The 18,431-nt window shown below is 39.1% G+C and overlaps 1 protein-coding gene across 3 annotated transcripts in view; it reads left to right on the top strand.

Moving 5' to 3' along the window:
• ANTXR2 (ANTXR cell adhesion molecule 2) overlaps positions 1–18,431 on the top strand; it is a 163,768-nt gene that overhangs the window by 60,173 nt on the left and 85,164 nt on the right. For all 3 annotated transcript variants that reach the window (XM_081227933.1, XM_081227931.1, XM_081227932.1), the window contains exon 12: positions 14,008–14,103. In XM_081227933.1, coding sequence (XP_081084059.1) covers positions 14,008–14,103 — 96 coding nt within the window. The remainder of the gene's footprint in view (positions 1–14,007; positions 14,104–18,431) is intronic.

Below are 18,431 nucleotides of genomic sequence, written 5' to 3'. Positions count from 1 at the left end.
CTCTAAATGTTTAATAGAATTCGCTGTGAACTCATCTGGTCCTGGGCTTTTGTTTGTTGGAAGATTTTCAATAACAGTCTCAATTTCAGTGCTTGTGATTGGTCTGTTTATATGTTCTATTTCTTCCTGGTTCAGTCTTGGAAGGTTGTGCTTTTCTAAGAATTTATCCATTTCTTCTGGTTTGTCCATCTTATTGACATGTAGTTGCTTGTAGTAATCTCTCATGATCCTTTCTATTTCTTCAGAGTCAGTTGTTACTTCTCCTTCATTTATAATTCCATTGAGTTGAGTCTTCACCATTTTTTTCTTGATGAGTCTGGCTAATGGTTTATTAATTTTGTTTATCTTCTCAGAGAACCAGCTTTTAGTTTTATTGATCTTTATTATCTTTTCTGTCATTTTTTTTCATTTATTTCTGCTCTGATCTTTATGATGTCTTTCCTTCTGCTATCTTTGGGGATTTTTTGTTCTTCTTTCTCTAATTGCTTTAGGTGTAAGGTTAGTTTCTTTATTTGAGATGTTTCTTGTTTCTTGAGGTAGGATTGTATTGGTATAAACTTCCCCTTTCGAACTGCTTTTGCTGCATTCCATAGGTTTTGGGTCATCTTGTTTTCATTGTCAGTTGTTTCTAGGTATTTTTTGATTCCCTCTTTGATTTCTTCAGTGATCTCTTGGATATTTGGTAGTGTATTGTTTAGCCTCCATGTGTTTGTATTTTTCACAGCTTTTTACCTGTAATTGATATCTAGTCTCATAATGTTGTCGTTGGAGATCGTAGTTGATATGATTTCAACTTTCTTAAATTTACCAAGGCTTGATTTGTGACACAAGATATGATCTATACTGGAGAATATTCCATGAGCACTTGAGAAGAAAGTGTAATTTGCTGTTTTCAAATGAAATGTCCTATAAATATCAATTAAATCTATCTGTTCTACTGTATCATTTAAAGCTTGTTATTCTGTATTAATTTTCAGTCTGGATAATCTGTCCATCGGTGTAAGTGAGGTGATAAAGTCCTGCACTATTACTGTGTTACTGTCGGTTTCCTGTTTTATACGTGTTAGTATTCGCCTTATGTATGGAGGTGCTCCTATGTTGGGTGCATATAGATTTATAATTGTTATATCTTCTTCTTGGACTGATCCCTTGATCATTATGTAGTGTCCTTCTTTGTCTCTTATAATAGTCTTTATTTTTATTTTCATTTTTTGCGGTACGCCGGCCTCTCACCACTGTGGCCTCTGCCGTTGCGGAGCACAGGCTCCAGATGCACAGGCTCAGCGGCCATGTCTCACGGGCCCAGCCACTCCTCGGCACGTGGGATCTTCCCGGACCAGGGCACGAACCCGTGTCCCTCTGCATTGGCAGGCATACTCTCAACCACCGTTCCACCAGGGAAGCCCAAATAGTCTTTATTTTAAAATCTAGTTTTTCTGATACGAGAATTGCTACTCCAGCTTTCTTTTGATTTCGATTTGCATGGAATATCTTTTTCCATCCCTTCACTTTCACTCTGTATGTGTCCCTAGGTCTGAAATGGGTCTCTTGTAAACAGCATATATATGGGTCTTGTTTTTGTACCATTCCATTTACATTTAAGGTAGTTATCAATATGTATGTTCCTATTACCATTTTCTTAATTATTCTGGGTTTGTTATTGTAAGTCTTTTCCTCCTCCTGTGTTTCCTGCCTAGAGAGGTTCTTTTAGCATTTGTTGTAAAGCTGGTTTGGTGGTGCTTAATTCTGTTAGCTTTTGCTTGTCTGTAAAGGTTTTAGTTTCTCCATCGAATCTGAATGAGATTCTTGCTGGGTAGAGTAATCTTGATTGTAGGTTTTCCCTTTCATCACTTTAAATATGTCCTGCCACTCCCTTCTGGTTTGCAGAGTTTCTGCTGAAAGATCAGCTGTTAACCTTATGGGGATTCCCTTATATGTTATTTGTTGCTTTTCCCTTGCTGCTTTTAATATTTTTTCTTTGTATTTAATTTCTAACAATTTGATTAATATGTGTCTTGGTTTGTTTCTCTTTGGATTTATCCTGTATGGGACGCTCTGCACTTCCTGGACTTGACCGAATATTTCCTTTCCCACATTAGAGAAGTTTTCTACGATAATCTCTTCAAATATGTTCTCAGTCCCTTTTTTATTCTCTTCTTCTTCTGGGACCCCTATAATTCGAATGCTGGTGCATTAAATGTTGTCCCAGAAGTCTCTGAGACTGTCCTCAATTCTTTTCATTCTTTTTCTTTAGTTTGCTCTACTTTAATTATTTTCACTATTTTATCTTCCAGGTCACTTATCTGTTCTTCTGCCTCAGTTATTCTGCTAATGGTTCCTTCTAGAGAATTTTTAATTTCATTTTTTGTGTTGTTCATCCTTTTTTGTTTACTCTTTAGTTCTTCTAGTTCCTTGGGAAATGTTTCTTGTATTTTCTCCATTCTATTTCCAAGATTTTGGATCATCTTTACTATCATTGCTCTGAATTCTTTTTCTGGTAGACTTCCTGTTTCCTCTTCATTTGTTTGGACTGGTGGGTTTTTACCTGCTCCTTCATTTTCTGTGTATTTATATGTCTTCTTGTTTTGCTTAACTTAGTGTGTTTGGGGTCTCCTTTTCACAGGCTGCAGGTTCATAGTTCATGTTGTTTATGTTGTCTGCCTCCAGTGGCTAAGGGTAGTTCAGTGGGTTGTGTAGGCTTCCTCGTGGAGGGGACTGGTGCCTGTGTTCTGGTGGATTAAGCTGGATCTTGTCTTTCTGGTGGGCAGGACCTTGTCCAGTGGTGTGTTTTGGGGTGTCTGTGACCTTAGTATTATTTTAGGCAGCCTCTCTGCTAATGAGTGTGGTTGTGTTCCTGTCTTTCTAATTGTTTGTCATGCGGTGTCCAGCGTTGTAGCTTGCCAGTCATTGAGTGGAGCTGGGTCTTAGCGTTGACATGGAGAACTCTGGGTGAGCTTTCGCCATTTGGTATTATGTGGGGTCAGGATGTCTCTAGTGGATCAATGTTCTGAACTTGGCTTTGTCACCTCAGAGGCTCAGGCCTGACACCTGGCCAGAGCACCAAGATCCTGTTAGCCACACGGTTCAGAAGAAAAGGTAGAAAAAAAAAAAAGAAATAGGGCTTCCCTGGTGGTGCAGTGGTTGAGACTCTGCCTGCTGATGCAGGAGACACTGGTTTCTGCCCCAGTCCAGGAAGATCCCACATGCCATGGAGCGGCTGGCCTTGTGAGCCTTGGCCACTGAGCCTGCACGTCCGGAACCTGTGCTCCACAGCGGGAGAGGCCATAGCAGTGAGAAGCTCGCGTACCACCAAAAAAAAAAAAAAAAAGAAAAGAAAAAAGAAAAAAGAAAAAAAGAAAGAAAAAATATAAAATAAAGTTATTAAATTAAAAAATTATTAAAATAAAAAATAATTTAAAAAAGAAAGAAAAGAGCAACCAAATGAAAAAAGAGTTCCACCAATGATAAGAAGCGCTAAAAACTATACTAAAAAATAAACAAAAGAACCCCTCAAAAAACGGACAGACAGAACCCTAGGATAAATGACAAAAGCAAATCTATACAGACAAAATCACAAAGAAGCATACACATACATACTTACAAAAAAATAAAAAGAAAAAAATATATATATATTAAAAAAGAGAGAGAGAGAGCAACAAATCAATAAACAAATCTACCAGTGATAATAATCTGTAAATAAAAAACTAAGATAAAGATAAAACCAGAAACAAATTAGATGCAGAAAGGAAACCCCAAGTCTACAGTTGCTCCCAAAGTCCACCTCCTCAGTTTGGGATGATTCATTGTCTATTCAGGTATTCCACAGATGCAGGCTACATCTCGTTGATTGTGGAGATTTAATCCGCTGCTCCTGAGGCTGCTGGGAGAGATTTCCCTTTCTCTTCTTTGTTCTCACAGCTCCTGGGGTTCAGCTCTGGATTTGGACCCGCCTCTGCGTGTAGGTCGCCTGAGGGCATCTGTTCTTTGCTCAGAGAGGACGGAGTTAAAGGAACAGCTGATTTGGGGGCTCTGGTTCACTCAGGCTGGGAGGAGGGAAGGGTATGGATGCGGGGTGAGCCTGCAGTGGCAGAGGCCAGCGTGACATTGCACCAGCCTGAGGCGCGCTGTGTGTTCTCCCGGGGAAGTTGTCCCTGGATCACGGGACCCTGGCAGTGGCGGGCTGCACAGGCTCCCGGGAGGGGAGATGTGGATAGTGACCTGTTCTCACACACAGGCTTTTTGGTGGCTGCAACAGCAGCCTTAGCGTTTCATGCCCATCTCTGGCATCCCTGCTGATAGCTGCACCTCATGCTCTTCTCTGGAGCTTGTTTAGCTGGTGCTCTGATTCCTCTCTCCTCGCACACCGAAAACAACGGTCTCTTGCCTCTTAGGCAGGTCCAGATATTTTTCTGGAATCCGTCCTGGCTAGCTCTGGTGCACTAGCCCCCTTCAGGTTGTCTTCATGCAGCCAACCCCTGTCCTCTCCCTAGGATCTGACCTCTGAAGCCCGACCCTCAGCTCCCAGCCCCCACCCATCCCAACGGGTGATCAGACACGTCTCTCGGGCTGGTGAGTGCTGTTCAGCACCGATCCTCTGTGCAGGAATCTCTCTGCTTTGCCCTCTGCACCCCTTTTGCTGCACTCTCCTCCATGGCTCCAAAGCTTCCCCCTTGCCACCCCCCGTCTCTGCCAGTGAAGGGGCTTCGTAGTGTGGAAACCTTTCCTCCTTCACAGCTCCCTCCCAGAGGGGCAGGTCTCATCCCTATTCTTTTTCTCTGTTTTTCCTTTTTTCTTTTGCCCTACCCAGGTACATGGGGAGTTTCTTGCCCTTTGGGAGGTCTGAGGTCTTCTGCCAGCATTCAGTAGGTGTTCTATAGGAGTTGTTCCACATGTAGGTGTATTTCTGATGTATTTGTGGGGAAGAAGGCAATCTCCATGTCTTACTACTCTACCATCTTGAAGGCGCCACTTCCATCTCATGATCTTATGGTTTTATATTTTGATCTTTTAATTTGAGAGACATCCTTCCTCCAGCAAACAAAACAAAGCAACTCAATATTATCTGTAGAGAGATAGTTTGTTTCTTGTTGTAAGAAAACATTGCAGGGAAAACAAGCATCCATATGGACTCTTGGGTCACTAATGAATTCCCTGGATAACTCTTTAACAACACCTGTTTTTTATTTTGAAAATAGCTAGTTGTTTTTTTCCCCTTTTTATCTTCAATTCATGTTGCAATATATAGGTTTTGTGGATGTTGTAATGTGTAGGTTTCCTGGTCCCTCAGGATGTGGTTGAGATTACAGACTTTTGTGGTATATGGTGTCTCAGTGTTTTGCTCACTGAAATGGCGTTCTTTCTCCATCCTCCTTCCTATTCTGTACCTCCAGCTGTCTTTTTCACCTGTCTTTCACAGAAGCAGGAAAACAAATCTTTGTCTGCATCCTATAACCATGCACAGTTTCTGTGTGCAGGGATGCTGAAGCTAAATAAATGACTCATTTGGAATGTACAGGCTGTTTGCTTCCTGGAAATAGGAAGTCTTTCTAGGTCTTGCTAGTTCTAAGGGGAGCGTAACGTTACTCGAGGTGGTTTTAAGAGTAAGGCGATTTCAGAAAAAGGAACATGAGTTGTGTCAGAGATGGAGAGAAAATTTGGGGTCACGGGGTTATATTAAATAAGGCATCTGAATACTTTCCCTTGACAGGAGATTTAAGCAAATCCTTGAGGAAGGTGAGGGAGTGAGCCCTGAAGACCATGCAAGGGAAGAGTGTTCTTGCGGAGGCAGCAGCTCGAACAGAGCCTAAGATGAGAGTGTATGTGGCTGGTTTAAAGAGGAGCAAGGCAGCCAGTGTGCAGAGTGGAGGTAGTTGGGGGAGGAGGGGGCCTGAGATGAGTAGGAGAGAGTGGAGGGAGGGGAGAGATCATGGAAAGTTTTGTAAGTCATTGTAAGATTCTTAGTTTTTTTCTAAGTGAAACAGGAGCCACTGAAGGTGACATGGTATGACTGTGTTTTAAAAGGATCATTCTGGCTGCTGTGCAAAAATAGACTTTACAGGTAGGGGCCAAAGTGGAGACCTGGAGACCAATTCTGTGGCTAGTTCAGTAATCTAGGAGAGGGGATGGTGGCTCCACTAGGCAGATAGCAAGGGAGATGGTGGGAAGTGGTTAGATTTGAATATATTTTAAAGGTGGAGTCTACTGGATACCTAGACAGATTAGATACGGGTGTGAGAGAAAGACAATAAGGACGGTTCCAGGCTTTTTCACCTCAGCAACTAGAAAGATGAGTTGTCATCAGGTAGAGCCGTTTTTTAAAAAAGATGAGGAGGTCTGTTTCAGAAATGTTGAGTGAAAGATGTCCATTTTTCATCTCAGTGGGGGTGTCAGAAAGGCTGTTGAATACATAAGTTTGAAGTTCTAAAAAGAGGTCTGGATTGGGGGTGCACATTTGGGAGCTGTTGTATGGAATGAAAGAGTCAACCAAATTCCACATGATTTTTAATGAAGAAAAAAAAAAGAACTTTCAGTAGGTAGAGCAAGAAGAGAAAGAAATCCAGAGAAATGTTTTGTATTTATGGAGGAACTGAGATAAACTGGGTCTTGAAAGGAGAACATGTCTTAGGCAAAGAGAGAGGAGGGGGGACCATTTCACAGATAAATTGCAAACAGAAATTGAAGGGAGGAGGGACAAATTAGGGTTGTAGGGTTAACAGATATAAACCACTATATACTGAATAGATAAGCAACAAGTATTTACTGTATAGCACAGGGAGCTATACCCGTTATCTTATAAAACCTTTAAAGGAATATAATCTGCAAAAATACTGGATCACTGTAGTGTACACCTGAAATGAACAGAATATTGTAAAGCAATTATACTTTAATAAAAAATTAATGAAAAAAATGAAAGTAGATATATTTGCTTGGGGTAAAAATAGTGGAAGGAAAGAGAAAATTTAGATCAGATTATCCATGGCCAAAAAAAAAGGGGCTTAGACTTCATCCTACAGGTCTGTGGTTCCTAAACTTCAGTACACAGTGTTAAAATGAATGAAGGGAAGAAAATCTTCCACGTTCATGAGAGACTGAACTCAACTCTGCTGAGACAAAGGGCTAGAGAGGTTTTTTTTTCCTTCCAGTTTTATTGAGATATAATTGACATACAGCACTGTATAAGTTTAAGGTGTATAGCATAATTATTTGACTTACATAACCACGGGATAATTATTTTTTCTCATTAGATTTAACCATTATTTTGATTTAAATATGTCTGGTGTGTGGTAGTAATATCACCGTTTTATAGATGTAGAAAGTGAGAATGGAGCTGATGAGAAAGTACCAGCAGATGTGTGCATTACACCTCTATTCAGAATAGAAGAAGACAGTGGATAATATTATGATAAATACCAGCCTTGTATTTACGTGGTAACTAGCCTTTCAGGCATATTTGGATGTGATAATTAGGAGAGATGAAGTTAGTAACCTTACTCATTCTTGGATGATGCTTTTGGCTCTTCACAGGCATTCGAAAAGCCAAACAAAATGAAACACCATTATTTAGCAATTGATTAATCCTTGTGGAAATCTCACAAATAAAGAAGCTCCTCTGTTCTCCAAGAGCATCCGGGCTTGTTCTTATTAAGGCACTTATGTCACTGGGTTGTAATTTCCTGTTTACTTCTCGGCCTCTCTCTGCAGTCTGTGTCTTGCTCATTGCCTCCCTCTCAGTGCCTGGTCCTTACACGAGGCAGGTGCTCCAAAATTATTTGTTAAAGGAATGAATGACAGTACCTGTATATTCAGTTTAAAAGTGGGGAAACTAAGGTTTGGACTTAAAAGATTTAAGACTAGAACCTGAAGAGGGTTTAGACTTAGGCAGTCCATTCCTTTCGTCTGTCTCAGAAGATCTAAATGTGTCTCCGCTTTAAAAAAATTCAGTGAAAGATGTCGTTTTTCCCCCATTGGAGCCACTGCTCTTCTGATTCTTTTAGAATAATAATACTAAGAACAAATTTTCTGAGCACTAATTAAGTGCCAGACACTGTGCTAAGCCCTACATATGTGCTCAGCACTTCATGATTTCATTTAATTCTCACTACTCAAGAGGAGGCTCTTACTATTACCTTAATTTTACAGATGAGAAAACTGAGGAACAGAGAGCCACCTCCAATCTTTAGTGCACATTGATGCAAAAACATTAGAAGATGCTTCTGCTAGTAGGTGGATCCAACCCTCAGCATGCTACACAGCTTGATGAGCAGAATATTGGCTGCTTTCAGCTTTCGCTGCCCCAAGAAAGGGGAGACTTGGAGCCTAGAGGCCCTGGGGTTAAATTGCTTGCTCAGTTTCATAGTCGAGTAAATTCTAGAATTGAGAATTGAACCCAAGTTTGTCTTCCTCTGGCCTGAATACTTGCACAATCTGCCATTCATTACCAGGTCCTAATTTGATTTATATAAGACAGAGGTTGGCAATTTTTTTTCTGTAAAGGGTCAGATAGTAATTATTTTAGGCTTTAGGGGCTATACAGTTACACTACTCAACTCTGCCATTGTAACCCACAGGTGGCCATAGACATATAAACAAACAGGCATGGCTGTGTTCAACATACTATACACACTAGAATTTGAATATCATGTATTGATAATATATTTTTCTTTAAATTTTTTTCAGCTATGTAATAATGTAAAACAATTTTTTAGCTTGCCAGGCATCTTATGAGACAGATGAGCTGATTTGGCCTTTGGGCCATAGTTTGCTAGTTCCTGATATGGAATATTTCAAAAGAATCTAGTAAATGAAATCATCACCTATTTTATGACTAGTTTTCCTTCCCCTAGCTCTAAATTCATGGAAGCAAAATTGTGGAGATTTAGTTCCCCTTTTCTGTGTCTGTTTTATTCTAATGTGGTTGCTGTGATTAATTATTTTCTAGATAGATTGCAACAGGCTATTCACACACTTTTGAAATTTTTGAGTGATTCTTCTTTTCCCATAGTTGTTTTACAAGTACAGTAGTGACTCTGATTTGTTTTCATACGTCTGTCATTCTGTTAGCTAGAATTTCAGTTCTATTTGGTGGAGTGAAGTTTTTCGTTGTACATTATAACTTCCTTTTAATGAAGAAAAGGAAATTAGATGCAGATGAAGTTCAAAGACTGAATGTGTCCAGGATGACTAGAAAATATATATTCCTTTTACCCTAAAATCAAGCTCAAGGTTCTGGTGTGTCCCCAACTTAACCCTTAAAAGAGTTTTGGCTTCAAAGCCTTGGCCAACATCTGGGTACTAAATCTCCAACTGGACTCCTCAGCTAACTTGTCTTTGTAGACATCTGAAAATGTTACTTGTTCAGAACTATAGCTAGGAAGAATTGATCCAAAAAATGGCCGATTGGAAGGTCATCTAACAAATGGATATTAACCCAACAAGTGGCCAATTCTTTCTGTAATAAAGAGGATTACTGCTTTCCAGAAACTTGTGTTTCATTATTTTCTTCAGCTGCTTCAGGTACTACCAAGCCCTCTCAAATTCTATTTTTCAGACAAAGTTGTCTTTTCTTGTTCTTGCAATGAGCCGCTCATTCAACCTCCACTCCCTTTCTGGGCTTTCTTATACTTTCTCAGGAGGTCCTCTCAGAACCCTAGACCAGGCTAGTCCCTGCTTTGCCCTGTTTCTGTTGTACTCTCCTTCCATACTTCTCACATTTATGATTGTGTGTTCAAGGGTTGTCCCTCCAACTAACCTGTGGGCTTCATGAAGACTTGTGCAGCATTATAGCTTTGGCAGCTTTTTAACTGCCTAGTGTTTAAAGAGCAGAACACCTAAACAGAGGTGAGAGGCTTTTAGTTTCCACCTATGATACATAACTCTGCATAACCAGATCTAGTTTCATCTGACTCTGCAGTTTGCAGCATAGTATCTGCTCATAGGACTGAAATCTATGCATTTGACCTTTTCTTCATTTGTTTATAAACTTATGTGAGCAATGAAATTATTTCCCTGAAGTCTTTCATGTTCTGATAACGGCTCTGGCAAATCAAAACAAAGGAACTGGGAAAGCATAGATTTGTATGCAGTGAACTGAGCTAATGTCTGGGACTGGGGCATCCAGGGCTGTGTTTATGGCAAGTTCGGGTTGCATTAAATTCTTTGCTTACTGTGACCTGTTTTCCATCATGCTTCTCTTAAATGTGATAAAGATTAAGTCTGTAGGTCTTCAGAAAGTGTGTATTTTCATAGTCAGTTTTCTTGTAGACTAATTTTCAGAATCAGTTGAGATGATAATATTATTATACTAAATGTATATTTGCATCTGGATGTGCATAATGTTTTGTCAGTGTTCCTAACAGGGACATTTTTGAAAGAAAATCCAAGAATTTTGACTGCCTATCATGGCCAGCCCATCTATTTTATATTCTGTCAGTATGATTTTCTGAATTTCCTGCACATGACACATTTGTAGAAAGAAAAAACTAACCACTAAACTTTTAGCATATTCACACCCTCCAGTTTCACGTCCTTATTTCTGAACATAGGATTTGAATTCTAAGAAAAGGGAAAAACAAATGTTCATACAACCCTTTTGGAAGTGGTGTGCACAACCACATGGTGAGCATTTATTTCCATGGGTGCCATGGCTCGATCCTCATGTGGGAAAGGTCTGGTGGGGAAGGATACATTCATTCCATAAATGAACGGTCACAGGTCGGGGCTATCTTATGTAAGACCTTATATTTGAAGGTGGAATCATGAAGTTATACATTTGACAACACTTCTCCCATAGGATATCATAGTTTTCTATGTATTTCTTTGACATTCTTTTCCCATTATATTCTTGTTTGTCTAGATTTCAGAGCTTAGTATAATTAAGCCTGTTGAGAATTGTATGATTTGTTCATGAACGTTTAGAATTCTGTGTAGAAAGTTGCACTTTGAGTGTTTTCATAAGTATCCTGATGTGTGCTCTGAATTACTTTCTTTGGTTTTGAGGACAGAGAACTTAGATATTTGCCAGGAAATTTCCTATAAAGTATTTATCTCCTCTCTCGCTCTCTCTCTCTCTCTCTCTCCCTCTCTCTGACACACACACACACACACACACACACACACAGAACTTTCTGTGTGCAAGACACTGATTTAGACGTTTAGGTTACATCAGTGACCACATGTTGAGCTTACATTTTCATTCTACCAAACTGTACATCAAGTTGCAAGATGACTGCATGTCTTCTCATTCTTAAATTTTAAATTAATTTTTTATGGTAAATATGTGGTAACATCTTCAAGTGCCTTATGAATGGTTTAATAGTAAATATTAGAGCTTTATGAAGATTGTATGTGTCTGTGTGTGAAGTTTCTGTAGTTATTTTTGTTGTCTTCTGAAAAATAAATTAAATGACATACTCAAGGATTCTAGGTGATATTTTGGTGGAGTCTGTTTTGCAACCTAACATTAGTTACAGAAATAGCTTGTATGGTTATTCCCTCTTGCATCCAGATACAAAATTAGAACTCAAAGGATAGCTTTAGTTGTTCATGTATACTTATTTCTTAATCTTTTCCTAAAAAGATTTCTGAAATTAATACATGTTTTATGGTCTATGTTGCTTTGAGAATTATTTTTAAAGTTATTTTTAATGGATTTATTAAAACTGAAGTGCTGTTAGTAATCAACGTCTTTGAAAATTAATCTGTTTGGAGATAGTTTCCAAGTCAATATATGGTAATCTCTTTTCCTTTTTTTTTCCATTGTGATACTAACAGATGATATAGGGAAACTGTGACACACATTTCAAGATTTTTGTGATTAGATACACCAAGTATATTTTGCTAGCACTCCCTAAAGTAATACTTTTGAAAAGTACCTTCTCTTCTCTTTTCAGTTATTTACAAATAACTGTTTACATAAAGATCATTATCTCTTTATGCATAGGTTATTATGTATTACAATTCAAATTCCATTATAAAATGTTCTAATTAAATGCTACCACCATTGTTGCTTCAACATCTGAAAGTCTCTTAGCTTTGATCAATCCTAACATTTCCCAAAATGGATTCTAGGAAATCCGAGTTCTGTAGGATACTGATAATGTTATGAGAAAAAAAATTGACCTGTGTTGATATAAGGTGGGCTGTTCTTTTTTACTACAGAGCCATTCAAGGCTTTAAAAATATGCTAATGTGTGCAGTGCTTTTTTAAGAGAGATAGCCTGGTTATAGCTTTGCCACAAAGAGTTTCATGCTTTGGGAGCAACTGACTTTCTTATTTTGTAGATTAGAAAATGGAGTCCCTGAGAAATTAAACAACTTGCTTAAAATTAGACCTGCAGACTAATATTTTTAAGACAATGCTATTCTAAGATGGAAACTGATAGGCTCTTCCCACCCAGCCTTTCTCTCTGTCAGCTCTTGGACTAAATGTGACTCTTGCCTTGACTTCTGGGCTTGTACTACTTATTTGTTTTGAATGATAGAAAATGTATCCCTGAAAAGCTGCCTTATAAAGGCCCAAATTTCCACCCAGATAGTGTATTGATTTATTTACAGTTTTCTTTTTCTTCCTTGAAATCTTCCCCTCCCCCCCAAAAAAAAACCCCACAAACCAAACATGATTACTGGGGATCCCGGAGAGCAGTGGTTTGGAAGAGACAACTCGTTCTCTTGGAAACTTTATCTCTGCACTAAAAATTCAGCAAACACTCTTCTTTGTTTTTGTGGCTTTTTCAGCCTTATTTATTTGGAGTTCATTCTCTTAGTAAATAGTTTTAAGTGCCAGACATGGAGTATACATTAGTAAGTAGGATGGGCATAGGCGCTGCCCTCCTAGAGCTCACAGTGAATATAGAAAAGACAAATTAAATAAAAAATTATAGTTCATCATAGATAAATAAGCAAATAAATCAGTAAATATATTGTGATACATGCTAAGATTAAAGTACAGAGAACTATGCCTTGTACAGTAAGGAGGGGCATTTTCTAGCCAGAAGGTACAAGGAAGTCTTCCTGAGGAAGTGGCTTAAGCTAAGCCTTATAGGATGTGTAGGTATTTGGTAGAAGAAGGGGGTCAGAGGCAGAGCCCAGAGCAGGGGTGTTAGGCCTGGAGGAGATCGTCATTAAAAAGTGAAAAAACACCAGTGTGGTTCTTGTGTGGGTAGTGCTTGAGCTGCCCTGAGACGTCTTCTCATATATGAACACATGAGGTTGCATTCTTTTCTGATGCATACAAGAACCATTGTTGTTTGTTTGCCACCTGATTGGTTATTTTTGATAATCATCTTGTCCTACCACTTAAATATATAAAGTAAATAATGTTCCATTATCAAAAAGCCTGGGGCTTCCCTGGTGGCGCAGTGGTTGAGTCCGCCTGCCGATGTAGGGGATACGGGTTCGTGCCCCGGTCTGGGAGGATCCCACATGCTGTGGAGCGGCTAGGCCCGTGAGCCCTGGCCGCTGAGCCTGCGCGTCCGGAGCCTGTGCTCCGCAACGGGAGAGGCCACAACAGTGAGAGGCCAGCGTATAGCAAAAAAAAAAAAAAAAAAAAAGTCTGGGAAAATTCTGCATAAATTCTGCCTAGAGGTAATCATGCTTGTAATCAGAATAATCCTTTCCCAGAGACAAAAGGTAGGGACCATACAGACCATTTGTACAAACCCAAATTGTGATTTTTCCTATTTTTCTTTAAGGCGTCATTTCAAACAGTTTAGAAGATTTTTATACTAATTACTGCCTGTTTTAATATACATGAAACATAATATAAGGAAATTTAATACAAATAGATTATGATATACTTAATATATTATATAAATTTAATAAAGTAGAATATAATATAAATAGGGTATAAGGTAATTTACAGAATTTAACGAATTTAAAAGAATATAAGAGAAATCTGGTTTAAGATTATGATGTTTTCTGTAATTTTTTCTGTTTCCTTAAAAAATATGTGTTTGGGATTTGACCCTAAACTTTGCTGACATCCTTGTTTTTGTTTTGTGCTTCCTCTAGTCTAGTGGGATTGCAGCCATCATTGCTATTTTGGTGTTACTGCTACTCTTGGGCATCGGTTTGATGTGGTGGTTTTGGCCCCTTTGCTGCAAAGTGGTGAGTAAGAAGGATTTGAAATCTTACTATTATTTTTTTTAAAACATCAAGGTGTAAAGTAAGGCTGAAATATGAATCAATATTCAACAACAGCAAAGTTTCAGTTAGCAAATTGAATTTTAATAGTTTTTGTCATTATAATAAATTGTATTCATGCATGCCAATAAATATTTATTATAAAACTTCATCAAAAAAAGGCTTCAAAATCAGATTTGGGGGAAGAAGGGGAAAAGAAGGTAGGACAGGTTGTAGGGATAAAGGCTTTTCCATGCAAGTATGAAAGAATTTCAAGAAAATTGAGAGACATGTTCTGCTGGATTCATTGAGAGAGGTTGATAATCTGTCAGTTTTTTTTTTTTCAGTGCTTATTGAACGTTTCATTACCTCTTTGAAAGATCTACTATTTCAGGACCTTCTCTGTTTGCCTCTTAGAAAAATAGTTTAGAAATAAGTCATGTGCAAATGTTAGGGTATCTGTTAAACAGTCACTTTTGAAGTTATGACAGTTGATTTCAGGTTGTGACATCTTTCATGTTTGAGTCAAACCTCTGAAAGAATATGGGTAATAAGCTTTCTAGTGCTACTGTTACAAATTGCTACACATTTGGTGGCTTAAAGCAACATAAATTTATTATCTAAGTTATGTAATCACAGATCCAACATGGGTCTCACTGGGCTAAACTGGGTTAAAAGGTATCGGCAGTGATACATTCCTCTCTTAATGCTCTAGAACAGAATCTGCTCCTTTGCGTTTTCCAGCTTCTAGAAGCCACCTCCATTCCTTGCCTTGTGAGCCCCTTCCTCCACCTTTAGAGCCAGCCACGTTGCATCTTTGTCACCATTATTCTGTAGTCACATGTTCCTCTGACTCTGAACCCAGCTAGGAAAGGACCCCCAGTGTTAAGGAACCATGTGATTAGGTTTGACCCACCTGGATCATCCAGGATGATCTCCTATCTCAAGGTCCTTAACGTTAATCACATCTGCAAAGTCTCTTTGTCCCTGGAAGGCAATTTATTCACAATTCCAGGGAATTAGGATGGGGACATCTTTATAGAGCCATTATTTTTCCTGCCACAGGGTGGAACGTTGAGTAAAAAACAGCACATTTCAAGAAATACAACTTGGATTGTTCAGGCTTCATAGAAAATGTTATTCTGAAGAAGCACTCCTTCAAAGTATGCTACCACCTATTTTGATAATATTCCTTTCCTTATCAGCACATTATATAGAACTTTATATTCTGTAGATCAGAGTAGTGTTTTACATAATATTACTAGACTGCCTTTTTCTCCCTCCCCACTGGTGACTGATTTCTGCTTCCTTGCAACTTCAGGCAGTGCTTTGTATTACTCCTGCATTTATTATTCACTGTACTTCAGTCTGCTTTCATGAGACAACTTTACAATCCTTTATCTCAGAACAGTTGGCCCATGGAGGAGGCACAGAATTAACTTAGACAACAGTAGAGATAAGAAGCATCCTGTCTCTTTGCTGAACTAATCAGTTTCCTGCTATAGCAATTTATGCTAAAACGGTTTCCTGTAGTAATCTTGATTATCTTAGATATGGTGATTTTAGGCTAGCTAGCATTCTTGAGTCTCAAATTAAAAAGCAAAAAGGCACCTTAATGTGATGTGTGCTCCTTGTTTTTTTAATTTAAACTTCACAATGGTGGATTTCCTTATTTAGTTACTTTGCAATTTCATATAATATTGACCAGAGAGCTCAAAAGTGTCAAAGTGATATTTTAAAAGGACACTTGTGAAGACTGAAATGGGCTTCTTTGGGAGGTTGCTAGATGTACTCAACTGAAGTCTCCACCATCAAATGGGGTATTATAGAGAGGATTCAATCATCAGGTGGTGAGAATAGATCCGTTCCATCCCTGGGTCTCTGCAGATTGGGAATCATGCAGTATATTTCTTTATGCAAGGCACAGAGGGACACCATTAAGGCATGTTTTTACGATGTCAGGAGGGCTTCCTATTCTCAGAAGCATCATGAATGCTTACTAATTTCTGCAACTTACTTAATACACAGAAATATCTTTATTTTACATTTAGAAATACAGACTGTAGAGCAGCTAGCCCTGAGTATGAGCTTGTATTTAGACCTAGGAATAAATGAATCAGAGCATATGCTTCTTAAGGTAGGTTTAAAAGCAGGGAGAGAGAGAGATTTGTTGAAGATAGTGGAGTAGAAGGACATGCACTCACTCCCTCTTGCGAGACCACTGGGATCACAACTAACTGCTGAACAGTCATTAATGGGAAGATACTGGAACTCACCAAAAAAGATACCCCACATCCAAAGACAAAGGAGAAGCCATAATGAGACAGTAGGAGAGGCACAATCACAATAAAATCAAATCCTATAACCGTTGGGTGGGTGACTGACAAACTGGAGAACACTTATACCACAGAAGTCCACCCACTGGAGTGAAGGTTCTGAGCCCCATATCAGGCTTCCCAACCTGGGGGTTCGGCAATGGGAGGAGGAATTCTTAGAGAATCAGATTTTGAAGGCTAGCGAGATTTGATTGCAGGACTTTGACAGGACTGAGGGAAACAGAGACTCCACTCTTGGAGGGCACACACAAAGTAGTGTGTGCATCAGCACCCAGAGGGAGGAGCAGTGACCCCATAGGAGACTGAACCAGACCTACCTATTAGTATTGGAGGGTCGCCTGCAGAGTTGGGGGTGGCTGTGTCTCACAGAGGGTACAAGGACATTGGCAACAGAAGTTCTGAGAAATAATTCTTGGTGTGAGCCCTCCCAGAATCCACCATTAGCCCCACCAAAGGGCCTGTAGGCTCCAGTGCTGGCTCACCTAAAGCCAAACAACCAACAGGGAGGGAACTCAGCCCCACCTATCAGCAGACAAGCGGATTAAAGTTTTACTGAGCTCTGCACACCAGAACAACACCCAGCTCTACCCACCACCAGTCCTTCCCATCAGGAAGCTTGCACAAGTCTCTTGGATAGCCTCATCCACCAGAGGGCAGACAGCAGAAGCAAGAAGTACTATAATCCTGCAGCCTGTGGAATGAAAACCACATTCACAGAAAGATAGACAAGATGAAAAGGCAGAGGACTATGTACCAGATGAAGGGACAAGAAAAAGCCCCAGAAAAACCATTAAATGAAGTAGAGATAGACAACCTTCCAGAAAAAGAATTCAGAATAATGATAGTGAAGATGATCTGGGACCTCAGAAAAAGAATGGAGGCAAAGATGGTGAAAATGCAAGAAATGTTCAACAAAGACCTGGAAGAATTAAAGAACAAACAAACAGAGATGAATAATACAATAACTGAAATGAAAAATACACTAGAAGGAATCAATAGCAGAATAACTGAGGCAGAAAAACGGATAAGTGACCTGCAAGACATAAGGGTGGAATTCACTGCTGCAGAACAGAATGAAGAAAAAATAATGAAAAGAAATGAAGAAAGCCTAGGAGACCTCTGGGACAACACTAAACATACCAACATTCACATTACAGGGATCCTAGAAGGAAAAGAGAGAAAGAAAGCACCTGAGAAAATATTTGAACAGATTATAGTCGAAAACTTCCCTAACATGGGAAAGGAAATAGCCACCCAAGTCCAGGAAGTGCAGAGAGTCCCAGGCAGGATAAACCCAAGGAGAAACATGCTGAGACACATAGTAATCAAACTGACAAAAATTAAAGACAAAGAAAAATTATTAAAAGCAACAAGGGAAAAACAACAAATAACATACAAGGGAACTCCCATAAGGTTAACAGCTGATTTCTAAGCAGTAACTCTACAAGCCAGAAGGGAGTGGCATGATATATTTAAAGTGATGAAAGGGAAGAACCTACGACCAAGATTACTCTACCCAACAAGGATCTCATTCAGATTCAAAGGGGAAATCACAAACTTTACAGACAAGAAAAAGCTAAGAGAATTCAGCACCACCAAACAAGCTCTACAACAAATGCTAAAGGAACATCTCTAAATGGGAAACACAAGAGAAGAAAAGGACCTACAAAAACAAACCCAAAACAATTAAGAAAATGTTAATAGAAACATACATATCAATGATTTCCTTAAATGTGAATGGATTAAATGCACCAACCAAAAGACACAGGCTCTCTGAATGGGTACAAAAACAAGACCCATATATATGCTGTCTACAAGAGACCAACGTCAGACCTAGGGACACATACAGTGAGGGGATGGAAAAAGATATTCCATGCGAATAGAAATCCAAAAAAAGCTGGAGTAGCAATACTCATATCAGAAAAAAATAGACTTTAAAATAAAGAAAGTTACAAGAGACTTACAAGAGACAAGGAA

Source organism: Mesoplodon bidens, assembly GCF_964165515.1.
Source record: "Mesoplodon bidens genome assembly, chromosome: 1".
Classification (NCBI taxonomy): domain Eukaryota; kingdom Metazoa; phylum Chordata; class Mammalia; order Artiodactyla; family Ziphiidae; genus Mesoplodon; species Mesoplodon bidens.
This window is presented reverse-complemented; position numbering and strand designations above follow the sequence as displayed.